The sequence below is a fragment of the Myripristis murdjan genome, chromosome 6 (genome assembly GCF_902150065.1).
Source record: "Myripristis murdjan chromosome 6, fMyrMur1.1, whole genome shotgun sequence".
NCBI lineage: Eukaryota > Metazoa > Chordata > Actinopteri > Holocentriformes > Holocentridae > Myripristis > Myripristis murdjan.
Window position 1 is genome coordinate 8,378,067 of NC_043985.1, and position 26,015 is coordinate 8,404,081.

At 44.3% G+C, this 26,015-nt stretch overlaps 2 protein-coding genes across 5 annotated transcripts; one reads left to right on the plus strand and one right to left on the minus strand.

The window, feature by feature from the left end:
- Positions 1-9,967: 9,967 nt before the first annotated feature.
- LOC115360295 (uncharacterized) lies at positions 9,968-22,807 on the minus strand. The gene is made up of 8 exons (XM_030053121.1): positions 22,774-22,807; positions 22,157-22,463; positions 21,201-21,424; positions 20,344-20,445; positions 20,042-20,143; positions 14,633-14,746; positions 13,863-13,971; positions 9,968-12,674 (listed from the first exon to the last, which is right to left on the minus strand). Exons 2-8 carry the CDS (start codon positions 22,278-22,280, stop codon positions 10,894-10,896), a joined length of 2,556 nt encoding a protein of 851 aa, XP_029908981.1. The 5' UTR covers positions 22,281-22,463; positions 22,774-22,807; the 3' UTR covers positions 9,968-10,893.
- pdf (peptide deformylase, mitochondrial) lies at positions 22,639-25,950 on the plus strand. 4 transcript variants are annotated; one of them, XM_030053124.1, is made up of 3 exons: positions 22,639-22,849; positions 24,006-24,654; positions 25,404-25,950. In XM_030053124.1, the coding sequence occupies exons 1-3, from the start codon at positions 22,763-22,765 to the stop codon at positions 25,559-25,561; spliced, it is 894 nt and encodes a 297-aa protein (XP_029908984.1). In that variant the 5' UTR covers positions 22,639-22,762; the 3' UTR covers positions 25,562-25,950. The 4 variants fall into 4 exon arrangements, with proteins under 4 accessions (XP_029908984.1, XP_029908985.1, XP_029908986.1 ...); XM_030053125.1 differs by lacking the exon at positions 22,639-22,849 and adding an exon at positions 23,219-23,372; XM_030053126.1 differs by lacking the exon at positions 22,639-22,849 and adding an exon at positions 23,247-23,435.
- Positions 25,951-26,015: the final 65 nt, after the last annotated feature.

The window sequence follows — 26,015 nt, forward strand, 5'->3', positions numbered from 1 at the left end:
CAATACCTCATGTCAGACAGACAGTCTTTTAAGAGAAAACAAGTCTGAAGTGGCTGATTTTTTCATGTTTGGGGCATCTGGGCCATGCCTCATCAACCTCTTTCAACTGGTTCATGCAAACTTCTCATATGATATCTCCTCTGTCTATATGTATATGTGTGTGTATATGTATAGGCTATATATTCATGAATACATTTTTGTTTTTGAGAATAACTTATTACAGCTTCTCAAATCTTCCATTCCAGCTTTTATTCCATTCTTTTTTTTTTACTTCTGAGAATTCAAAATCAGGAAAACTGTGTTTGAACATTTTCTGAGAACATGATATCTGGCATGCCAATCCTCTGTGTTTTGCTACTACAATTCCTTTATACCTTCCTCTTTTTGAAATTCACTGGTTGCAGTACCAGGTTTGGGGGCTGGGGGGGTGTGGTCAGACCTCCAACATCAATGGAAAAGTACTCCTTGCGTAACAGTTAGTCAGTTTTTTTTTTTTTTTTTTTACAGTGGGGTTTCAGTGTCTCCACCATCAGGTCATTATGTAATCCCCTTGAGTGAAGTAATGCTAATGGAGGTCAAAGAATTCCCTGTGACAAATGACTTTGAAGAGTATGGTAAAAAATTAATAGAATACAAATAAATGAAAAAAAAAAAACCTGAATGAATAATGTAAAGCTAATACCGTAAATAATATAAATTAATATGATGAATAATAAAAAAAAAAATGATCACAAAAAAGAATACTAAATGAACAAGAACCAGCTCTACCAAGCTTGGATGGTAGCAAGTGTTTTTGAACAGGGATGGTTTTGCTGAAGCTGGGCACTTTCTGGCTTCACTGTCTGAGTTTGGATAGGTTTCGATGGATCGCGCTCCTTATCTGTTCTTCTGTTGTGGAAATCTAACTAATTGTGATTGTAATATATCACGCACTAGTCCTACTGGGGAACTTTACAGTTGAACTGGACATGCAACTCTCAGCCATTCTTGAAGATGACACCAGACTCATTATCATGGGGTACATGAATATCCATGTTGACAAACCACAAGCAGCTGACTTCCTTTCACTTCTGTCCTCGTTTGATTTCACACGGGTGTCCACTGCTTCTACACACAATGTGGGTAATATACTCAATCTGATTTTGACTTGAAACTGCGTTTGGCACAGTTAACCACCAAATCCTCCTCTCTGCACTCAAAGCTCGCTGAGCTTTGCTTCTCAGGATCTGCCCTCCTCTGGTTTGAGTCCTGTCTCTCAGGGAGATTCTTCAGAGTGTCATGGAGAGGGGAGCTTGTCCACAGGGGTACCTCAAGGCCCAGTGCTGGGTCCCTTTCTCTTTTCAATATGCACCTCCTCTCTTGGTGCAGTCGTCCACTCACATGGCTTCTCATACCACTCTTATGCTGATGATACCCAGCTACTCCTGTTGCTCCAGCTGGACAACTCCACAGTCTCGGACAGAATATTGGCCTGCCTCACTGATATCTCTGCATGGATTAAGGAACGCAACCTTCTGCTAAACCTGTCAAAGACTGAGCTCCTGGTTTTTCCAGCCAGTCCCTCTGTAGACAACAGATCAGTGTCCAACTGGACTCTACACAGGTCAGTCCCACAAAATCCACCACAAACTTAGGTGTCATGATTGATAACCAGATGCCTGTATCACGAAGTGGGATTAAGGCGTTAGCGAGATAACTTCAGGCTCAACACCTGATTTTCTGTATCACAAAGCTGGTTTACCTCTGATCGGGATAGGAAAGCTATCCTAATCCTATCCTAGGATTGAATCCTACATAAAGCACCACCCCCTGGCCAATCAGCTGTTTGCCAAAACGTGGCCTGCCCAATCATTGAGGATCCCCTTGAGCAATGAGTCCAAAAAGGGAGGAGAGCATTACGGCGTGAAAGGATTTTCCTTGACCGGTCATATCCATTAGATTTTGCCGACGACTCTCTGTATGAGAGAAAGTGTAACAATAATAATAATGTAATACTAATGTGAAAAAGCACAACTCAGCCTGGCTAAAAGCTGACTGCTATACAGAGCTGACATTCTGTGGGACAAGAAAACAGAAATGAGAGATTAAAGGAAATTTGATAATTTAAAGTATTTTTAGAGGCATTTCACAACATTTTAGGGACATTTAAAATGGCACAATTAATTAGCTCTAAATATTTTTGGGGGGGCATATTTTTCCTGGGTGAGAGAATGGGCCTGATTGACAGCTGAGAGGAATGACACCTGGGGGAATTCATTTATAGCTGTCATACACGCAACACATCTGTGCAGTGCAGTGAGTTCATGGGTTTCAGTGCCAGATGTGGACTACTTGAGCCATTGATGTGTATCTTGCGCATTTATGCAGTCGGCAATACATTGCCAAGCATTCTGCCTTCTCTTCGCGGCAGCCATGGTGTTCGATGTAGTGTGTAAATTTTGTTTTTCCTCCTCATACTTTTCCAGTATAATACGCTGCTCCTCCACCGTGACATACGCTGTGCATTTTTCCTTGTCACTCATGTTTGTGATTGGTCTGCTGCCTCAGAACCCGCGCCTTTTACGTGCGCGTTCACGGCTCATGATGAGGCAAACCTGCCCTGCGTTCCAATACTCATACTACCATACTATTTAGTAGGGAAAAAAAAGAATTAGTATGTCCCAATACATAGTATGTCAGATGCAGTATGCCAAGAGTACCAGGATGTTCTACTACATCCGGTCATATTTCGCAGTATGCATGTCAGCATGCTTCTCTGGCCATTCTGACCCACAATCCTTTGTGCAGCGGACGTTACGTCACACTGACTGAGCTGCGTGCACAAGCCACACCCACATACGGAAGACAACAAAACACAAATATCACACAAAACTCGCTCAGTGACAGCAGCAGGGTCAGGAAGACAGAAGATAAGAAATATGACAGAGGACAGCGCAGTATGAAACAGCACCGGCATTTTGACAACAACATTCAAATGTGGCGCTACGGATGGCGGTGGAAATGAGCAAGAGGGGCAGACTTCAGGGATGATGTATGTAGTGTGTCCGAATAGTATGCATTCGCATGCATATTGCATACTAAACTACATACTTTGTAAGGGCAGCTGCAGTACATACTAAAAGTAAAAAGTAGAAGTATGTGATTTGAAACGCAGGGATGGATCGAATGAGTGAGTTGATAATCAGCGTCGTGATACCGGTTATCCCTGATCACCATGATCTCGATTAGTGTAGCCGGATAAGTCTGAGAAATCCAGGGAAAACTAAGCTTGCTTCGTGATACAGACCTCAGCTGACCTTTGAGGAACATGTGGTCTTGGTGGCTCGTTCATACCAAGTTGCCCTGTACAGCATCGGGAAAATCAGGCCATTCCCATCTGAACAGGTAACACAACTTCTGGTACTTTGCTTGTGGTGCATGTGAATTGTAATTGTAATTGTAAATGACTCTATTGTAAAAGCTAAACAAAGACCAAGTTGGGTTAATTAATTTCAGAAATGTTGCATTTCATATTCATTCTCTTGTTTTTCTTCAAACAAGGTAAAGGTGGCATGAGATGATCTCACTTGTTTTTCATGCTGTTTCATTTGTTTAGGGAGATTTTCGTGGAACCAATATAAATACGACCTTTGATTACAGAGAATTCTTGAAACAAGTCAAGTAAATTTATTTATGTGCTGTACAAAGTTAAAATCTAAAAGTTAAAATAGAATAAAATGAAATAAAATATCAATATAAAAATAATACCAATAAAAAATAAATAAAATAAAACAAATGAAATGAAATCATAACAAATCACAAAAATCAAACATCACCGTGATAAATAAGCACAACACGAACACATACACAATATACTAGTAGTCAATAAGATCAAGAGGGCTCAAAGCTAATTAGCACTGGGAACAAGTGATTATTTCAATCAGCTTTGAGGCACAATTGGTCGGCATCAGAGATAGGAGCTCTCGACTGGTTTCACTCTTATCTTACTGATAGAGGTTTCTCTGTCACAACTGGTGATGCCTCTTCCTCAGAAGCCTCCCTCACCTGTGGCGTTCCCCAGGGCTCTATTTTGGGGCCCTTATTATTTAGTATATGCATGCTGCCCTCAGAGCGTACCATCCAGAAACACAACATCCAGTTTCATTGCTACATAGAGCTAGGTCAAGTGCTGGGTGTCTCAAAATTTCCCCCAGCTTAATCTGGGAATTTCCCCCTCTGGTGTCCCCATGTTTGAAAAAACATAGAAAAAGGGCACGCTACGGCAGCCCTGTGGTATAAAAAATGTGTGTAAAGTTCCCTTTAGAGTGGACATATGTGTGAGAAAATATGACAAAGTGTCCTGATGGCTGCCTCTCCAGTGGAGAAAATACAAAGCAGTTCCCTAATTTTGGCAACAAATAACATGGCATGTTTTTTGCCTCACATTAGTTTGCACCAAATTTTCTTTAGGGGAGCATACACCCTTTCAAGCATACACCCTTTCATCCTCACCTAAGGGAGTCGTGGTGACATTGTGTGTGCATGTGTGTTTGTTTGTGACATAAATGGTTAATTAGTTGATAGGTCCTGTGTGTTTGTATTACAGAGGTGTAGCAGGTGAGTTGCCTGATAAAATTTTGCTAACCTGAGCTGGGTTTGGGGAATATTCTACCATACATGGCTTTCTGTGTGCTGGTCAGGCCCCAGTGCATGCAGGAGGTGCCTTTTTTAGTTTTTTGGCCCCTGCCAGTCAAACAGCCTGTGTCCACCACAGCTATGAGACAAGATCATATTACACCCGTCTTTTAACTCCGTATACTCCTGAACACAGCTTGAGATCAAATTTACAGGACAAAATATTAAAGAGAGAGCTCACATACCTGTGTAAAACACAATAATATCAGTGCTGCAGCTTCACATGACCTGGTTTCTACATGCACACCTTTACTTGGGATCGATATGTTACACAAAAGTGCTGTACATGATAAAAATAAAAAAAAAATACATATATACATTGAGGCAAACATTATGACAACAAAGAACAGGGTTTGTGCAAAGTCAGATTTGTGCCTCAGCTCAGCGGTTTTACCACCTTTTAACAGGAGCAGCCAAGTAGTCTCTACATGCTTCAGTATGGCTAATCCGCAGGAAGTGGCATCGCCAAAAGGTCAAAGGTCACACAACAAAAATACAGCTATCAAAATAAAAGCTCCCCGAAAGAAATATACAGTCGTGGCCAAAAGTTTGGAGACTAAGGCAAAGTCCCTCCTTGCCATGAAAATTAACTTAATCACATAAATCCCATTTCCACTACATTTTAGCCCGGTGTTCTGAAAATTTGCGCTACCCTCTCAGGATGAGCTACCAGTTTCTCCCTGGAAATGACCTACCCTAGCAAAAAACATTGTTTAGTAACAATTCAGGTCAGATATGTGTGAGAAGCAGACATACAGCCTCTATAAATGTGGCTATAAGTGGAGTAGCACATTCTGTCAGGTAGGAAATATCTATCAGAATGACCTACTGCCTCTATAAATGTGGTTATAAGTGGAGTAGCACATTCTGTCAGGTAGCAAATATCTATCAGATAACATTTTAATCTACTCTAATTGAATTTCATTTACCTGTCAAAGACAGCACTTTCAACTGTCACCATAGATGTAGAAGTTCACAGTTAGCTCAAAATTATGGGCGTGTCCTCTGAAAAAAAAAAAATTTCACTCTGCACATGCGCACATCGTGTTGGTAGGTCATTCTGAGAGGTAGCTCTATTTGTCAGGACACCGGCCATAAAATGACCTGCTAACATCATTTCAGTGATCTGTGAAATCCTACACTGGTCACATCGACTCTTAGGTACATCTTCACAAAATTACATACACGAGAGAAACCAAACATACATTTACCCCCTTAAAACAGATTAAGGAGTAACTTGGAGTTTCTCCTAACTGAACTTGCCAAGTCCCTGAAGCCAAAATGCTTTTGAACCACAGATTCAATGAGTTGACTGACCCTCCTACTGACCCTGCCCACTCGTGTCCTGATCACACACTCCATGTCTGCTGACCAGTGGACTTGTGTGCCTGTGTCATGACCTACGTCCCTGGGACACACCTGCCCTGCGTTCCAAATCGCATACTTCTACTTTTTACTTTTAGTATGTACTGCAGCTGCCCTTACAAAGTATGTAGTGTAGTATGCAGTATGCATGTGTATGCATACTATTGGGACACACTACATATGTCATCCCTGAAATCTGACTGGCTATAGAACATCCTGGTATTATTGGCATACTGCATCTGATATTATGTATTGGGACATACTAATTCTTTTTTTTTTTTTTTTTTTGCCTACTAAATAGTATGGTAGTATGGGTATTGGAACACAGGGCTTGTCATAGGTGGTTATAGGTAATATATATGAAAAAACTGAAAAAACCTGAGCAGAGATGAGGAATGGATTATTGGTGAAATATAAACATATTACATTAATACATTGGTTCCACCTGTACTAAATAAAAACCTGTGCCTATACGAAATAACTTCATCCACAGTCCACCAACCGCTCTGACATATGGAAACTACAACATCCAACTGATAAACATTTTTTCCTTTTATTCATCAGTGCACAAATCATATATCAGAACAGATTTTTGAGGATTCCAAACTATTTCCCCATGTGGTGTCTATCATATAAAAAACATAAACATATCATACACCCACAGCATTAATTATTAACTCTCATTATCCCATGTCATTTCAACCCTAATATACGTGTGGACAATAAATTCTGCCTCTTACGTCTGATCCTGAGATGTTGTATTGTTACCTTGAGGTTGCCAGCCTGGATCCCCATAAGTTAAAAGTTTAAGTTTATTTGCAGGCCTAAATCACTGTTTCCAGTTCACTGACCAAATGGGGAACATAGGAGAAAAAAGTGAATGAGCACCTGGCCAAAAAAGGACAAAAGGACAAAAGCCTGACGTCGATCAATCTTAGGACACAGATACCACGCAAAGTGGCTTCAACATCAAAACCGGCAGTTAAAAACAGCAGAAAGGTACATTTGTTGTTTTTTGGATCAGACACTGATTGCTCTTTAGCCTCATGCTGGGAACATACAGTATCAACTGAACCTGATGCAATACTGATAAGAGGAAAAACAATCCAATATTCACAGCTAGTACCAATGAGCCTCTGAATAAATAAATACGAATGTTAATAAACCCTCACACGCTGATCCAGTGCCAGTGGAACTTTGTACCCCACCACCAAACCAGCACCGCATCACCTGGCAGAGAGAAGCGCTCCATCTGACCCTCCACCCATCCACACACAGAACACCTGCTGCACAAATAACATGCAGCCAACACTTTCCAGCAAATCTTCACCTCGTGTCTCTGAGTACATTCATGATTTTGTGGAATAATGAATGCCTGCTGGATCATGTTTGCATGCGGGAAAACAAAAATGCTCTGGAAGATATGTGTGGCAGGAAGTTTTTTTTGTTTTGTTTTTTTCACATCAGCTGAGAGTCCTTTGGGAAATGTGTTAATACTGCAGCTGGCATTCAGCATCACGGTATGCTGACAGATTATTTGTTAACCTAGGTAAAAAAAAAAAAAAAAAAAAAAAAAAAATTGTTTTTGGGCTTCTGTATAAGTGCCTCACAGGATGATCAAGTGGAGGTATTTTTGGGATGGGTGTAGCACCGGAACAAGAAGTTACCTTCAGATGCAAGCTTTAAGACTGTGCAACTCAGAGGACATAGTGTTGTGTGAACAGTGTTTCCAGCTCCTGGCGGGTAATAAAAAAGGGATGACAATGCAATTTGACATACAACATGTGTTACACAATTTAGTGTAGAAAATAAGTTTAATGAATACAATAATGACCATGCAGAATTATCTTGATGTATGAACCACTAATCTTTGAAGATGATCTTTGAATGGGATGGACTGGCTGATGTAATCTATTTCAAATGTTAATACAAAGTGCGGATAATATAATTTTGATGGAGAACTTGTGATGAAATTGTGATTGGTAAGCCTCCTTATTTGCGATTCGTATATCAGAATAAAATGTAGGGGGGGTGGGGGGCCTACTCCAAGCAAAAGCTTTATGTTGGGTCTCACTGTTCTCAATCCAAACATTTCTATCCCAATCAAGACTATATTACCCATGATGCCAAAGTCACAGATGCCACAGTAGGCCAAGTGACACACAGAAGTCAAAGCCAGTATAAGAACTAGCATAATTATGTGACATTGTCATGGAATTCTACAACAAAAATGAACAGTCAGATGGTCCTCAGGCCTTTAATGCTGTGACAGCAGGAGAATCACACCCCAAAGCTCGGAGGTAGATTGTCAATATGACAGAGGTGACAGGAAGCTTTTAAGGTCTTCAGATTTTACATATACTTTGCATGTCAACATAGTCAATCAGGTAATCAAGCAATAAAAACTTTCCAGAAACAGACCTAGCTAATGAACAGGTCTAGTCATGAATTCAAGTAAAGTAACTGATCACTTCTAAATGAGATAAGCTGGTAGAGGGTCTGATCCATTGCAAATACCACCAGCTTAACTATGAGCTCATACAAAGGCTAATGTAACACATGATTTTAATGGTAAATTCCTTCACAACATTTATCCACACACTTGTTGGGTATCTCAACAAAATTACAAGCAGTTCAGGTTAAGGGCTTCCCTTTAACTGACGGAGGACCAATCCTGACTCCCCGACTGCAGTTTTTATTTTCCTACAGACAAATTTATTTTCTAGGAATTAGTTCCTTATTTTACCTTCAATATGCAAATTATGGGGATGCCAGTCTTGGAGGGTTGTCTTGGATTTGTGACTTGGCAGTGAAATGCTGTGAAATGATCAGCTAATCACAAATCCTTAGATAAATTAGGCCTCGCCCTTCAGTAAATCCTGCTGGGAATTTAGTTTTTTATCCCCCTGTTGTTTATCTACTTATTTCTCAGTTTCTTCAATAATCTTGCTTCTTCATTTATTGATATATTTCCAACTAAGTCAGTCTGCCTCAGCTCCAAAGTCCAGATTCTCAAGTACAGTGTAAATCAGTTCTATCTTTAGTCTAGAAGCTCCTGTCACTGCAGCTCTCGATTCATTTGGCAGCTGGTAAATTTCTTGACTAAATAATTTCTAGTAAAATGGCCAATGGCCTCCACAGCTGTGTGATTTGTAGAACTCCTCCACAAATACTTGAAAATGTTCAGCCTGAAACCATTGTAAAATGCCATTGTGGGCTTTAAAAAAATGGCATATGGCACTTTTATTACACTGCAAATTCAGAACTTGCTAAATCAGTTCCACAAGTCAAATCTACATATTTCCCATGTTTGATCTTTACCAAACCTCCAGTCTAAAATATTCTCATTCAAGGCCACATTTCCTCATCAATCTTTTACACAAAAGCCCCAGTGAACTGTACATGAGTGTCCTCATTTGACCTCCGGCACAGAGGCCGGGCCCGTCAGCTCTTCCCTCCAACAGCGATGTGTAAACAGTCGTGTGCACGCAGGCGGGCGGGGGTCATGATGATCCGAGCGGGGACCCCGATGATATGCCACCCAACTCTAAAAACAGTCGCACCAGTCAGTCACCCATGGTCAGCCAGTCAGCTCTGGACAGCTCTGGATGCCATATTGTGCCGACTCACATTTATGCAACAGGTTTCCGCTGAGGCCACTGGGTAACTGAGGAGAGAGGCACGTGATTGGCCGGTGAAAACTGGACCCTCAAAACAGTACAGGCCTACACCAACTGTACTGTACCTGCTGTAAAGAACGCCAGCCCATAACACAACATGGAAAGAGGCTTCCCACATCGTGTGCCTAGGTTTAAAGGGTTATTAAAAAAAAAAAAAAAAAAAAAACACCACAAATTACAAAAAAGTTTATATAAAAATACCCCCCCACCAACAAATAAATAAATACATGTGTGAATTAAAATCCCTCAACCTCATGGGTTTCAAAGGGTTAAACAAAAGTGTGTGGTGTTTTGTCCATATTGAAGTTAAGACACATTACGGTTCAAGACAGAATGCTGCAAGGTCCAACAGGCTGGTGACAGCTTGTTCATCTTTTGGACCTACTTTGATCTCATCATGGTAAAACACAGGGGGGCCTACACTCTTATAAAAGGTTCTGTGCAATAAATTGCAATTCTGTGCAACTCTCAATGATTAGTGAGGCTTGTACCTGAGCAGAGCCCATTTTGGTGCATTAAAAAATGCTTTTAGAGACGTTTGCTTTAATACCATAAGACGGTTCTACATAGTACCCTTATGGTGCTGTGAGGAACCATTTAAAAAGGCATCAAATGTTCCAAACCTGTTACTTTTACTGACAGGACTGTTTTTTTTTATCATTATTATTATTATTATTTTAACAAGACAATGCTGAATAATGAACAATAATCTGTCTGCAGTTACAAAACTCTAATTATTTTGGTGTCCAACATTCAAGAGACAACTGTGCACATTGCAATAACAATGCAGAACAGATAAATGATGGGGGATCTTTATCAAGTGATACAGAAACTAGTTCCACCAGTTAGCAAGCAAGAGGGCTGAAAAAAACAATGTTAATAATCAATCCTGAACAAATGTATGTTGTGGAAAAAAAAAACCTTGCTGCTCAAAATCATGTTTGTTTGTCCAGATCCTTTTCATTCATTTTGGAGAAGAACACTCCAAGTGAAGCAGTTCTTGTGACAGGGAAGTCGCTGACAAGTCAAGCTTGGAGGATCTTTTACACTAGTATGCAGTTGCAGACTATGTATGAACCCAAACTATCACTTTAGTGTCATCTGTTTGAACCTCAGCCGAGCAACACTGCTGGTTAGGGTTAGGGTTAGGGTTCTCCTCAGTCCCACCCTGTGGTCAGTGTTTTTTAACATAAGGGATGAAGTCAGGGTCTGAATTCTGTGAGTCCCCACTATCACTGCATGAAGACTCCTGACTAGAGTAAAGACAGTTTGGATCAAACAAATAATTTACTTCTTCATCCTCCTTTGCCGCATCATCATCATCACTGTCCTCCTCCTCGTCAACAAGTTGCACAGGCCTGGTTGGGGAGCTCCCTTTGGTAAGTCTGTGATATTCTACCAGGTTCAGTCTTGTGAGCCTCACATATGGGTGTAGCAGTTTAGACTGAAGCAACACAGCCTGACCCTGCAGTGACAACCTCAGTGGCGCTAAGTTGACTCCAGCAGCCTGGTGGGCAGGCATAGAGGACCGGGAGATGGAACAGGACCTGGTCTGTAACTGAGAGGGGTTAAAGCTGTGGTGGAGAACCTGTCTTCGTGGGTGGCTTAAGTAGGCAGCCCAGTGTAAACTAACTTGAGGAGCCTGGTCGGGTGATAGTGTGGTTGAAGAAGGGATTTTGTTACTAGTGTTTTTTAAGGAAAGAGTCCCTGATTGAGCATTGGAAGCCTGTGTAGGGCAACCCAAAACATTGGAGTCATTAGGCAAAGGTGGAGTTAAGGCTTTTTCAGGCAGCACAGGTGAAGAGATACGGCTGCTTTGGGTTGGACACTGTGAAGCTCTGATGTTGGCAGAAGCTCCACTGAGCCTTCTTGAAAGCCTGGAAAGAGGTCTGGCTGGTGGTGGGCGGCTGGCAGAGGTAGACTGACTCTGGGACACAGGAGCTGTTGGCAGCCGAGTACGCTCAGACACTGGTATGACAACAGAGGTGGTGTTTGTTGGATTTCGTGGAGCCATGATTTGTTGTTGGGTGGAGGCAGCTTCTTTGGCTCTTGAGGTACGGCAGACTGGAGGGGCTGGTGGATGCAGACAAGATGTGGAGGTAGCCTGTTCCTTGCTAGATATGTTTAAGAGACTTTTGGATACTTGCTGGGATTGAAAAGAAAAGGTGCATGCTTTGACAGAGGTGATGTTTATTGGTTTGATTGCTGGTGACAACAGAGTGGTCACTGGAAAATTGTACGGTGAGGAAGTGAGCTGGGTCAGAGGCTCTGATTGAGGAGACTTTATTGCTGGTTCAGGTGGCCCAGAGCTTGGCTTGTCCATGGGGGTTACTTGTTCGGATATTTTAGCTCCTGTCTCGGGAGGGGTGGAGATCTGTGAGGGTGGGTTTTGTTGGACAGAAGGGACACCGGGAATGAGGAGAGAGGGGGTCAGGTCCTGCGATGAGGAGGTGGAAGAGGACGAATAAAAGAGGACAGGGGATATGGTATTGTTCGCCTGACCCAGCAGCTCCTCCGAGCACTCGTCAGGACATTCCCACAGGATGCTTCTCACCCATCGCTGGTGTCTGGAGCAGAACTGAGGATGGACCATGGCATCCTGAGAAGGAGAACCCACCTCCAGTTCGCCGCTGTCAGATTCATCATCCACTGCCTTGAATTCCTCTCTACCTGCCACCTCCTGCCCATTCTCCTCTGGTTTTTGAACACTCCTCACTTCTGAATCATCCTCATTCTCAAAGAGGAGAGGGCTAGCTTTGACTGGATCCTGGGCAGCCTCCTCTCTTCTACTCATCACCTCTGGGAGCATCTCCATGGAGGTTTTCATTTCCTCTGGCGTGAGAAGAGCCTTAGAGCAGCTGGCAAACCTAGCAGCCTTTGACGGGAGACCATTTTCCATTTCCATTCCTTGCCCTGCATTCTGAGGAACCCTGGTCAGACCACACGAGGCAGCATCTGAAGCAATGGAAATGCAGATTAGTAAGACATACATGATATTAACAGAGATGCTTACATATGATAACTGCTTATGTATGATAACTGCCTCTAAAACAGAGAAACTGAGCAGCCTAAATATCTGTAGCACCTTGCCAGCTAATTTCACTGATCCAGCAAATGAAGACCTTCATTACTTTAGTCACACAAACTGCTCCAAAAACCTTGTCTTGTTTTCCAAACTAATGTTATAATAATGACCACAGAATGCTACACATCTTAAGTTCAAAAGGAGATAGTTTACTCAAATGTCCAGAAGGAAAAAGCCAACTGAAAAGCCACATTAGACTCGTTCATGGTCTTCAGCTATGGCCCTGACTTTTGCTACCCCACTATTTTTGGGGTGAAGCCCAAAACACTGCTGACTATAGCCACTGTGAAACTGACCCAGCAGCAAATTAAAAGCAGCATGGAAAAACCAACTGAGTCTTTGAGCTTCTCTGAGTGCTCTCAATCTGTAAAACCTGATCCACATTGATACCACGTTTATCTTTGGCTTTGAGAGGTTTTAGGCAGACAGTGAGGTCTCTGGTTTAGTAACTAACAGGATCTGGGATTCAGCAGACTTTGGCATCAGAGTGAGAAGTTTGTGCCTAAATTCTGAGAATTTAATAAACTGCAGGTGGAGCATTGCAGAGACTGGCTGGGCTATGGCAGCTCTGTCTGTCCATCTTTGTCTTTGTTTAATCTTTGTAAACAGAGAAAACAGGCCGGAATAGCTTCGGCTTGTGCAATATGATGATGAAAAAAGTCAATTGTTGGACATTTTCCTCTATTGTTTCTATCACCATTGTCACAAAAGCTGCTTTACTGCAATATTTTAAACAATATGTCATTGAGTCAAAAGCTCCCAGCTGAGTTGTCTTGAACACACTATCACTACACACAGGCTCGAATAGCAAAAAAACATGAAGGAGTGTGACAAAGAACAAAACTCCCCACAACACTGCACTGTGCCACAGAGGTTCCCATGTCAGCCTCCAACACAACAAACCTCTCCTACCGTTTACAGAGGACCATGACTTAAAGTTAACAAGGACAACCACAAACACTGACCTTGACCTAGTAAGGGGATGCCTTCCCATTTTCCTGATACAACGTAAATGCAGGATACAGTAGGAACACACTGTGAGGTGAGGTGACTCTTACCGCAGCGCAGAAGCCTCTTCAGAGATGTTGTTGTGGTGTCAGAGTCACATCTTGTCACTTCCAACAGCAGCTTCTCCTCTGTGCTCAAAGGATGCTCTTTCTTCAGGAGCTATTTGACACATTCATATATGGAAAACAAAATTATTATCCCATTATGATGTTGGAGGCATGCAAACTGTTGTCATTTCTGTCATTTACTTTTTCTCATGGGCTGGTTTAATCAGCCAATCATCAGGGATGCACAGCCACTCACCTTTACACCATAACAGCAACTTAATGTGGTGTATTAGAGAGATCAATACACTGATTTGCATTCATTTTCTATTACCCAGCCTTAGACTAGCCTTAACCGTCAATGCCACACCAAAATCAGCATTGATTAACACTAAAAACTAAATTTCAACATTGCTCCAATATTTAAGTCCACACTGATCAGAGGAAATTTAACACATTTAGAAAACTATTTCTAAAAGTAAGAGAAAAACCTTCCAATGAGCATTTATTGACCAAAAACAACTGTCACTGAAAAATCAACACTTACTTTAACCATGGAAGAATGATCGTCTAATCATCTTCTTCATGTAAAAATCTTTTAAATTAGTTTGTTAGTTTAAATTTTGCTCCTTATTCTATTATCTGATCTCTCTCTGTTCTCTAGTAGAATCTAGTAGCCCGAATCCACAACGCCACATTCTCAAATAAAGAAGAAATCTCAATTTTGTGTATATTCATATGTGAACAGATTAGCACACACTCCTGAACACACACACCTTATCAATGTAGGTGTCTTCTGGTAGCACAGTGTCCAGCAGACACAGATAGTGCAGCAGCCTGTCCTCCACTCTCTGGGCATAATGTTCACCATACTGCTCCTCCATCTTACTCTGAAACACAGGAAGGCTTTTAGTTTTTTTTTTTTTTTTTGGAGTTCACGAAAAACCCAACCCTAGATGTAAGCACAGGTTGGTTTTCCTGCTGGGCATTGCTGCCTGTCGCACCTCCGACGGTGCCAGTGGGCCTGCTGCAGGGTCGTCAGCCGGGAGCCACCCCTCACTGATGTTTCGCCCCTTTAATCCCGGAACATCTCGGGGTGGTGGGGCAGTGCCAGGGACGTCTCCCTGCCACTCCCTGCAGCTGGCTTATGGATCCTTCTCCCACTCTCTGTCCATGTCTATTGTACTTGTGGATGTGGAATGGGCCCCAAGGGACTATGCATGGCAGGGGCGTCCATTCCCTGAGTCAAGAGTGACCGCATACCAAGCTGCCTTGGGAGTTCTAAGCTCCTTGCTTCCCCCATGCTCTGTCTTTTCTGCGGAGCCAGAGCCAGAAGCTGCCCTGTTCTGCCTCCTCCGCCAGGTCCTTGAGCGCCTTCCTCAATTTGGATCCCGTCACTCCAAGGGACACCATGAGCCGCTGGGTGGAGGTTCCGGCAAAGCCTCGGCACCCGATTTCTACTGGGAAAACGGCTGCCTTCCACCCTGCTTGAGAACAAGCCTCTGCCAGGTCGGTGTATCTCTCCTTCTTTCTCTCGAAGGCGGTATCCATCCCGTCTTCCCAAGGGACCGTCAACTCTGCCATGATGACTGTCCTCGTGGGGACAGACCAGAGGACAATGTCAGGCCGGAGGGTGGTAGATGTGATGTCCTGGGGGAACTTCAGCTGCTGATCAAGGTCAGCTCTCATGCTCCATCCGCCTCCGGGGGAAAGAAGGGACCGCTGCTTTGTGCTGGTGCTACGGCTTCCGCTCCCTTGCCGGATGAACTGGATCCGCCGCTGTGATGTTTGTGGGCTGGCATTAGCTTCCAGCCTGCGTGTCTCCAGGATTTCGGCTAACTTGCGTAGCACTCTGTCGTGGCGCCATCTGTACCGGCCTTGCGTCAGCGCCACCTTGCACCCAGAGAGGATATGCTGCAGACTTGGGTTGCTGGAGCTGCAGAGTTGGCATATCTCCTCTGTGTTGAACCACAGGTGCAGGTTCCGAGGACTGGGAAGAGTGTCGTACGTGGCCCTAATCATGAAGCTTAGCCTTGCCTGGGGCATCCTCCACATATCGGCCCATGTGATGGATCTGTCAACGACAGCCTCCCACGTCATCCACTTCCCTTGTTGCTGCTGGCTGACGGCTTTGATTCTGTAGCTCTCCTCCTCAATCTTGACGACTTCAGAGATCACAAGGTCTTTCCTTTCCTTCCTTGATGCTTTGGACCACATCTTGGGTGTTGGTCCCCAACCGAAGCCAGCCTTGCCTTGCTGCTGCAACCCAACGACTTCCAGGTGTTTCAGGCGGGTGATGGCCTGGTCGACAGCCTTTGCAGCATCCCACTTGCGTCCAGTGCGAACTTGGGCCTTGGCGTTTCGGACAGATGGGTCAGGTGATTCTCTGAGCTCGAAAAGAAGCCTCACTTTCTCCTGTCTGTAGCCCAAGCTAATAGATTTCAGGGGGAGCTTCAATGTAGTTCTCCCAAATAGCGCTGTGGTGGAAAGGCATCGGGGAAGACCCAGCCACTTCCGGATGTAACTGTTGGCTTTGGAGTCCAGCTTCTGGGCAGTGGAAAGGCTGATGTCACAGAGCTTGAGAGGCCACATCAGGCGCTGGTACAGGGTGAATTGATAGCACCAGACCTTGAATTTTCCTGGCAGAAGGCTCTGATCGATCTTGCCTAATCCGTCCAGGAGCTGGGAACCAACAGAGGCAGCCATGTGTTTGTCAGATAGGTCGGATGTGTAAAGCCTTCCGAGGCTCCGTACCGGTTGGTCCACTAGCAGCGGGATATTTTCACCATCAACTGAGAAGGAGATGTTGTCGTTCCGGACGCCTTTTCTGATGGAGAGACTGCGGGACTTGGCTGGCTTTATCCTCATCCGGGCCCATGTTAGCAGCTCTTCGAGCCTCTTCAGGAGTCTGACTGTGCACGCAGCTGTCTGGAGGAGTGTGGTAACATCATCCATGTAGCTCCGAAGGGCTGGGAGACGTTGGCCTGACTTGGATCTGATGCCTCTGACCATTTGTCTTCCACCGATCAAGATGATCTCAAATGCTGCGGTGAAAAGGATAGGGGAGATGGAACAACCCATTGCTATCCCTTTCTCCAGACGATACCAGCCGGTTGAGATCTCCTGGGTTGTGTAGCAGATGTGGAAGTTGTCAAAGTACCTTGCTACTAGGCTCTGAATGTGTGATGGAATATGGAAGAAGTCGAGCGCAAAGTGGATAAGTTGGTGGGGAACAGACCCATAGGCATTAGCAAGGTCTAGCCAGACCACATGCAGGTCTGATTTGTTCTGCCTTGCCGACTGTATCTGTTCCCAGATCATAGCTGAGTGCTCCACGCAGCCAGGAAAGCCAGGGACACCTGCCTTCTGGCAACTGGTGTCTATGTAGTTGTTTGCCAGAAGGTAGCTGGTCATGCGCTTTGCCATCACCGAAAAGAAGATCTTCCCTTCCACATTCAATAAGGCTATGCCTCTGAATTGGGTGATGTTGCAGGAGTCTTTCTCTTTCGGGATGAAGGTAGTGACTGCTCTGCTCCACACTGGAGGGATGGACAGGGTTCTCCAGGCGGTGCACATTAGTCTCCACAAAAGCTTCAGGGTCCTGGGGCAGTTTTTATAGACGCTATATGGTACGCCATTTGGTCCCGGCGCGGAAGCAGCTCTCGCTCGCTCTACCACTTGCTTGACTTCAAACCATTTGGGAGGAGAGACGTCAAATGGAGAGGTGGGTTCTGGTGGGCGAGGTATGTGCCCTGATGGTCCGAGAGGGCTCTCCTTTAGACTGTCACTTACCTGGTCTTTGATATGTTCTTCCAGCTCCTGCTCAGAAGTCTGCAGCGTTCCCGATTTCTTTTCCTCCAGCAGGCCTCGGGCGTACTTGAAAGGATCTCGGAAGAAGCTCGCCCTCGCTTTCTCCTTGCGGCTTCTGCGTTTCCTGATCCGTTCGGCTCGCCTCAGATGGACTAGTCTGCATCTGATTTGGCTCCATAGGTTCTGGAGGCCATCCTTCTCCTCCTCCTCCGCTCTCCTCCATGCCTTTCGCAGGAGACGTCGCTCCCTTACCAGCTGCAGGATCTCTCTCTCGCGTCTCCCCATCCCCCTTGGGGAGATATTTTTCTGAGGCATCTCTCCAAATCTTTCCCTGCCTTCCTCATAGATGATATGGCCGAAGATGTTCAGCTTGGATGTTGCGCTGCCCTTTAGGGTGCCCTGGAGGATTGTGTGCAGGGTCTCGTCAAAGCTGCTCCATCCGTCTTTGTCTCCGGCTTTTGGCCATTTGATCCTTGGTTTCCGGGCTGGCTTCTCCGTACTTCCAACGGAGGGCTCCCTGGTTGGTGTTCGGATCTGATGCACCTCTTGTGGGATAGGTTGCGGCTGCTGCGAATCCTGCTGGGAAGGGTGAACTTGATCACTCTCGCCGGATGCAATGACGGCATCAGTAGCACTGTGGTGCTCAACCTGGCTCTGACTCCTCCTTGTCTGACCTGCTTGTGCAGTGCAAGTTTGCATCTGGCTGCCACCGCCGCACTTTATCCTCCCCTGATGGATCCGCAGGCCCTGGTAGGTAGTTGTCTTGGACCAACCACAGCTGCATTCTCTCAGGATCCTTTGTTCCTTAGTCGTTTCCGTTCCGGTCGTTGCCATGTCATCCGTCCTGATTGGTCCATCTTCCATCCCGCCTCTCGGTGGACCGCTCATAATCAACATAATTATTCCAAGCTGTTTTCACAATATTTGACAGATGAATTGATGTTTGTGATAAATATGTATGCTCATCAGTCATCAAGAAACAAACCTAGTGCAGTTGGATGTGCGTTGTCCATTCATTTAATGGAATATTTACTTTGTTACGGTGCAACCAGGAAATTTGTCATAATTTCCATAAAAGCCGCTTGTGTACTGTTTGCTCTTTCATTGTCTGCCGCTGCAGCTGGAGTAGGATTTCTTTCTCAATGACAGCCAAGATCCCCTCCTTAGCTTTGAGAGAAACTTTGTGCTTGCCGTTGTACAGGGCTCCAACAATTAAAAAAGGAATCATTTTCCAGGAATTTTCATGATCATGCTGTTTCTCACATGAAGTTATCTTAAACTGATTCAAATGGATAAACAGCTCAAAATTGTGTGAAACTGATGTCTCAGATTCCACGTCACCACTTTGCTGGGCGTTGTACATGTTTATGTATAAAAAAATGAACACATTAACACCCTAAATATGCACACAACATTTTTATGCACAAACACTGTGCTGACTGAAGCGCCGGTTTTGTGTTTTTGTCCTGTTTGTCCTTTGTTTTGGAATTTTCCAGGTGTTTTCCATGAACCCTGACAGGGACCATGTTGCAGACTCAGCAACACAAAACCAAATCTTTTTCTTTGCAGCTTAATGGCATCCAAGAGTCAATGTTTTAAATGGAATTAGGTAAAAAATGTTTGTTAAAATTAAGACCTCTTAAATTCAAATTTCAGACTATTTGATGACTTTTAAGGCCTAATATTTATACATAGAATTGAAGACATTTAAAGACTCTTTAGGGACCTGCAGACACCCTGTTTTAGAGTGTATATTATCATTATTGGTAGCTCTTTCCATTAACACCATGACAAAGAGCGACACAGCGGATGGTTATAGGTCTCATCTCTTTTTCTGCACATTTAAACCCTCAGTTCCAAGTGTCTCTGAGAAACTGCTTTTGCAGAGTTACCTCCCAGCACCCTAAGAAGTGAGGAGGAATACTTTTCTAGCTTGTTTTCCCATGAGGTTTACTAGGACCCGGTCGGCTGAGAGAAGACAAAACAACACAAAGCAATCATTACTCCTTATTACATCACTTGTTTTGGAGGCATAAACACAGACAGCTCAAGCTCAGTGTCCAATGTGTAAGGATGGCATTAAAGTATGGCTCTGCAGGGCCCCCTGCTGGAGATAAAAGGAGCTGCTCTTAGTCCTTGGAGGAGAGATTGCATGCATCACAGGTGAGAACTTAAGATTTTAAGATGGGATCCTTTCGGTTTAAGCATCACACACCAGACACACTGGTGAACAGGAATGTGCTGTGTATAGTTCACTGACATCACCCTGCAGGATTTCTGGGTACTGAAGTCCTGAAGCTTTAAGACACTTTATATTGGTGCATGCTTTGTTTTGGCAGTTATCGGCACTGTGTGTAAAGGTAGTGATGACTAACCTTTACATAACACTCAAGCTTGTCCTTGTCCATGGCAAGTGTGTGTGCCAAAGCCTTGAAGTCCAGATGATTCTTCCTCATGAGGAACATCTCATGTTGGCTCTGATTAATGCAGCATAGGAGGGAAGGAAAAATACAAAAAACAGTCATTACTAAGTCTGTTAAATCTGCTTCACTTGCTTCACTTTGTCCCCAAAAAACTAGCCTGGTTCAGTCGCAAATTATATTCGATGAAGAGTCTGCCACAGCTTAGAGTTCAGCAGATCTGCTGCTCCTGAAACCTCCAACAAGAGAATACTCACACAGCGATCTTGGTACTGAGGCAGTTTGCTGGGAAAATACTGGATGGTCTTGATCACAGTTTCGACAAGGCCTCGACCCTCCCTGAGCATCCACATGATCACCTGGAGGGAGATTTAATAACATTTTACAGCCACGGGACACCTGGGAACAACTTGGGTGGCTGTTGGTACAAACTGTGTCAGGTTCCGGACCCCCAAGCTGACTCTGAATAAGCCACGGTCCCCCATTTGAGGTGATTTTGCCCTATAGGGACCTTTATATGAGGAATGATTTTTTTCCACAAGCATTTAAACAAAAGAAATCTGAACTTGATTCAGCATCACTGATCTCATGATTAAACATTGCTATCTAATTATTCTAAATACAGTTTTCTTGTTTTTTTTTTTCCAGATTTTAAAGTTATTTGCAAACTTTCTGGTACTTTTCTTGTATTTGTTTTCCTATGTTTTTTCTTATTTCACTTTTTTTCACTTGATGTCTTTAAAAAAAGGCACTGAGTAAATTAGCAAGAAATGACCCCAAAATTACCAACAACACATTCTTCAGAAAAATTACAAGAAAGCTATGTTTCAAATTATTAGACTCATACATTAAAAAAAGTCAGATCAGTGAGGCAGCATCAGATTCCTTGTGGTTAAATGTTTTTGAAAGGCGTCTGAACACAGACTTTCTCAAGCATTTAAACTCCTCATTTTGCTTTGGCCCCCACTGAGGGCTCTCAAGGACTCTGGGGGACCCCGGGACCCTGCTTTAAAAACAACTGTGTTAGTGCATCTCCACTGCATTTAAGGCAGATGAATGATCGAATCAGTCAGTCTTTTTCTACTGCTCTAGTATAACACCACCCCTCCCGTACCATGGTCTTAAGGCCAAAGATGATCTTCATGTGTTTGATGGGAGCCACCAGGCCGGGCGACAGTCTGTATGTGGCTTCCAGAAACGCCACCACCCTCTCAAAGCCTCTGACGTCCCTGCTCTTCATGATGGAGTACGCCTGGGCGGACAAAACTCGCAGCCGCCACGACTCCTGCAAGGTCACGGGCTGGGGGTCAACATCCGGCCAAAGGGCGGCGTCCACAGCTGGGAGGAGACGGCGGGACATGAAACATCAGCAGGCTGACAAACCAGATCTGCTGAGGTTTTATAATGACTGTTACAATTACATCTGAGGTTTCCACTGTCTAGTGTACAACATGCCCAAGCAATACACCGTGATATGAAACTAGATATACAGGATTTTCGATATTGTATTATTGTGACATGGCATAAGTTGTCTTTTCCTTGTATTAAAAATTACATTACAGTAAAGGGATGCAACTGCCTGAATTTATTAGACTTTTCTACCTGCTTGGTCATCACATCCACATCACTAGTTACCTTGTGTGTAAATATCTTATAAAAGAACAGTCATAATGTCACAGCATGGATGGGTCAAATACATCATATTACCTAATTTAGCTCACCCTGCCCTTCTTATGGGTTTTATTGGGATGCAGTAAAGAAAAATAAACCAGCTCACACTCTCATGTAAGAGTTTACCCGCTTCTTACTTGCACAATAGCATTTCGCCACTGTTTCAACACTGGCAAGAGTCTTTACGATCTAAACTCAGTGTAAAAAAAAAAATTATGAGGACAAAGTAAAACATGAATTAATTTTTATTTCCTTAACGCCTTAGTTCACTTGCAAGTCTGCTGGGTAACTTTACAAACATGTGATTTCCTACACACGCCCTGCAGAGATCAGAAAAAGGCGATTGTGGTGTAAAATGCTCAAACAAAAAATAATTCAAAATTTGTTGTTTTTTCCAACCTTCATATAGATCCATCCTCCTGTGAGCCCAGCCGTACTCAATGATCCACACCAGGAGCTCTGAGATCCCCTTTAACCTCTGGACCTGAGGCTGCAGGATGCGCTGCGGCTCCCTGCTGTCCATCAGGAACCTGCCGCCGCTGCTGGGTCACCTGGGCCAGGTGAGCGGCGCGCGCTGCACGTCTCGGTTTACCTTCTGTGCTCTCTGTCATGAGTGGGTGTGGAGACCGGCCGGCTGAACATGTACCGGCAAGTCGCGGCTGTGAAGTGTTGAACAGCCACCGCTCTGGGGTCGCTCATTGGCCGCCTGTTTTCAAAACGTTGACGAGTACTTCCGTGTCAAAACCAAAGGGCTTTTCAAAATAAAACGTTGCACACAGCACGAACGGTTTAAGCCCTTGAAACCTGAGCAGTTCACTTGTTTTCTTTCAAAAACACGAGGAAATGCGATGTCCAAATTAGCAGAAAAATAACCAGAACATGAATGAACATTAGAGAAAATGACAAGAAGACTAAGGTTGTAGTTACTTAAATGGTAATATTTAAAGGTCAGGGGCCTCATTTATAGTCGTTATATACGCACAAAACGGGGCCTGAAAGAGGCGTATGCCACTTACCACACAAAAGTTGCGATCTATACAAACAAACTTGACGGGAGAATGTGCGCACCTGTACGGAAACTCTGACGCATGCGTAAGAACACACTTGTTGCCATCTTTTCTCCTTTCTTGTCAGGCCACTTTATTTCTCCCATCTGAGCTTAGAGCAGTGACTCAGTGCTGCACCTGACTCAAGCAAAATCAGTCCATGTTTAAAGAAATTTGAGTTAAGCAAGTTCCCTTTTTAGAAAAAAGGACAATGTTCTGTAAATATTAAAAAAAAAATGCAATATAGCTCTATTTTTCTTTCAGATTTATTAATTTTACCGTATTTGCATTATTTAATGCAATTTGAATGCCATGTATATGTTTATTTATTGAATTTTGTTCAGACAGCGAAATGAAATCTTTCAAAATAGATGCCTCCGATTGAAAGGGTTAACTGCTTTATTCTTAAATTCAGGGTGCTGTGCCAGGTTTTTAACCCGGAAATAATTTGCTGGAGCAACTTGAATCTCCTTCTGCATCTTTTCCACCACCCAAGTGAACATTTACGCCAAACGTGACGTTATCAGCTTGTTTTCCGTCCAGCATGGCGGCGGTCGCGTTGCTGTAAGGTAACGGAGACACGGAGCGGGTGGAGACAAGTACAGACACCGTGTTCAGGTGTCAGGGTTAGGGTGAGCTTGGCGAGATGTCACGGCATGCTAACCGCTTAATGCGGGTCGTTAGCGGCGTGTGAGTGGGTGCGCATGGTTTGTAGAGTCAGCTCGCACCGCCGGCGGAGTGTCCAGCTCACCTGTGCCACCTGCGGCTCCTGCACAGGCCGCTCTCTGCAGTGCCTTGCTGTGGCAAAACCCTCGTTAAAATGTGAAAATTGATAGGAGCTACTTTTCATTCTGCGCACGCCACATACACAAATCAGTTGCTTTTCCCTCTCTAAACGGCTGCTGTTAACAGGCTCTATTTAATTTGATAATTTGCCCACTTGGTTGGCAGCTACTGTAAATGTGAGTGGGCAGGAAGGGCCTCTTAAATTGGTACTTCTCCGAATTTCTTCCTTTTTCCCTGTCAAACTTGTGGGCCTATAAAGCCATTTGAGCCTCTGAAGTCAGTGATTTGGGTTCTAAATAAACTTCTAAATAAACATGAACCAGTTGTAATGTTGGGTTGAAATGTAGACCTGCGGCCCCTGAGGTCATGATGGTTGAAAGTTAATTCTGTCCTCTCTTTGCATCCCCTCCCTGCAGCACGGTGCCTCATCATCACATCACTCCAGCTGCAGCCCAACCATGAGCAGAGCATTGTGTGCATCTGTGCTGCAGCTGTCCCGGGACGGTTTCAGGCTGTGCACATCGTCAGCCCTTCGCTGCAGCACCCAGGCTCTCAGTTTGACCGCGGTGACCACCTCCCCCTGCTCCACCCTCCCCAGGCGCTCCTACTGCACCAACATCAAGGTGCGCTCATTTTTTCAGTACATGAAACGCCAGATCATATCCCCTCCCAGTCCTCCCTACAGTCACGTCTGCCAGGTGGGGGACCCGGTGCTGCGTTCACAGGCGGCCGCCGTTGACCCCGCAGCCATAACGGGCCCCGAGGTGCAGCGGATCATCAGAACCATGGTGAAAGTGATGCAGAAACTGGAGTGTGTGGGACTGAGCGCGCCTCAGATAGGGGTGCCGCTTCGCATCTTAGCGCTGGAGTATCCCGAGAAGATGGTGGAGGAGAGTTCACCTGCATCGAGGGAGGCCCGGGGTCTCTCCGCCCAGCCCCTCAGGATCTTTGTCAACCCCCAGCTGAGGGTGTTGGATGGGAGGACGGTGGTCTTCCAGGAGGCCTGTGAGAGCATCTCAGGCTTCTCTGCAACCGTTCCCAGATATGTGTCTGTAGAAGTGTCAGGTATGTCTGCGGTGTGTCTTTGTGCTTTATGCTGCTGTTTGGTTTCCAACCAAACACGACTGCGTATCAGCAGTCAGGTGTGGTTGGAATGAAAACCTGCAGGTCACTGATCGTGAGGGCACATATTGGAAATGAACTGTTCTACATTCCTTCATAAGGCAGTGCCCAACCCTCGGGGGAAAATTTCATCCACTACTAAGTTTTTACAAAACCAAAACAAACAGGAATAAAGCTGTGGCAGCCAAGTTACACAGTATGGCAGTGGAATACTGTATGCCTGCAAGACAAACATTGTTATTGTGTTATTGCATTGGTTTGTGAAATCTATTTGTCGTGGGCCGCTGCCACACATAATCCTATAAGAGATCATCTATTTCAGAAGCCCAAGGAATCTAAGACCTCTAGTAAAACAAAAATCTATGGAACCCCGGCTCCTTTGAAATCCACAACTTTGTCACCATCATAATGAGTAAACTAGCTTTTAATGTCAGATGTTAACCTGTCTGTGCATATGTTCATTTACTTCAGTTTGGATTACTTGCATTCACACTGGTTAGTCAGACTCCAACTTGGGCTCAAGTGCTGAGGACTTGTGATGCGACTCAGACACAGACTTGCACATGAAGGATTTGGGACTTGACTTGGACTTAAGGGTTGGTCATTGTATGTCAACACTGTCTGACTCGCACTGAAAGGTAATCACCAATATGTTTCGGTATATTTCCCCCTCTCCTTGCATGTCACTGCAGGTCTTAATGAGAAGGGTGAAGCCGTCACGTGGCAGGCCAGCGGATGGCCCGCTCGCATCGTCCAGCACGAGATGGACCACCTGGACGGAGTCCTCTACATCGACCGCATGGACAGCAAGACCTTCATCAACATCAACTGGGAGGAGTACAACGAGTAACAGGACGAAGATGAGGAATGTCTGGAACATTTCTTCTTAGTACGAGACAACGAATTTGCAGAGGCTATCCACTGGAAAAATGTGAGAAAGTTTGACTGTCTGAGGGCATGCCTGGGACATGAAAGGGCATGACCCAGGACAGATCAGGGTGATACAACCCACTGTAGGAAGCAGAGGGATTTTGAGAAATGTTTCCTGTTGAGGACATTCAAAAGGTTTTCATGCAAATGTGTGATTGAGAAATGGGGTCATTGTCTTCCTCAAGAGGTTGTTTTTGCCCTTTTATTTCCTCCTAATGTTAAAAAAAACACTCTTTTAAGAAATTCGATTTATGATTACAATCCTAATATAAGTTATGTTACTATTCAATAAAATGTGAAAATATGTGATCATTTATTTTCTGGGTTCTTTTTCTGACTTAAGGTTATCTAGTGCAGAACCGCTGCCTTGAATC

What these genes read in the sequence shown, in the direction of transcription:
- LOC115360295 (XM_030053121.1), bottom strand. Translation starts at nt 22,280, where the DNA reads ATGGACAGCAGGGAGCCGCAGCGCATCCTGCAGCCTCAGGTCCAGAGG. An exon ending in TCTTTGGCCTTAAGACCATG is followed by an intron (nt 20,446 to 21,200) that starts GTACGGGAGGGG and finishes ATCTCCCTCCAG; the next exon opens with GTGATCATGTGGATGCTCAG. An exon ending in GAAGAGGCTTCTGCGCTGCG is followed by an intron (nt 12,675 to 13,862) that starts GTAAGAGTCACC and finishes CCATTGCTTCAG; the next exon opens with ATGCTGCCTCGTGTGGTCTG.
- pdf (XM_030053124.1), top strand. Translation starts at nt 22,763, where the DNA reads ATGCCACTTACCACACAAAAGTTGCGATCTATACAAACAAACTTGACG. An exon ending in ACGGAAACTCTGACGCATGC is followed by an intron (nt 22,850 to 24,005) that starts GTAAGAACACAC and finishes CCCTCCCTGCAG; the next exon opens with CACGGTGCCTCATCATCACA. An exon ending in TGTGTCTGTAGAAGTGTCAG is followed by an intron (nt 24,655 to 25,403) that starts GTATGTCTGCGG and finishes ATGTCACTGCAG; the next exon opens with GTCTTAATGAGAAGGGTGAA.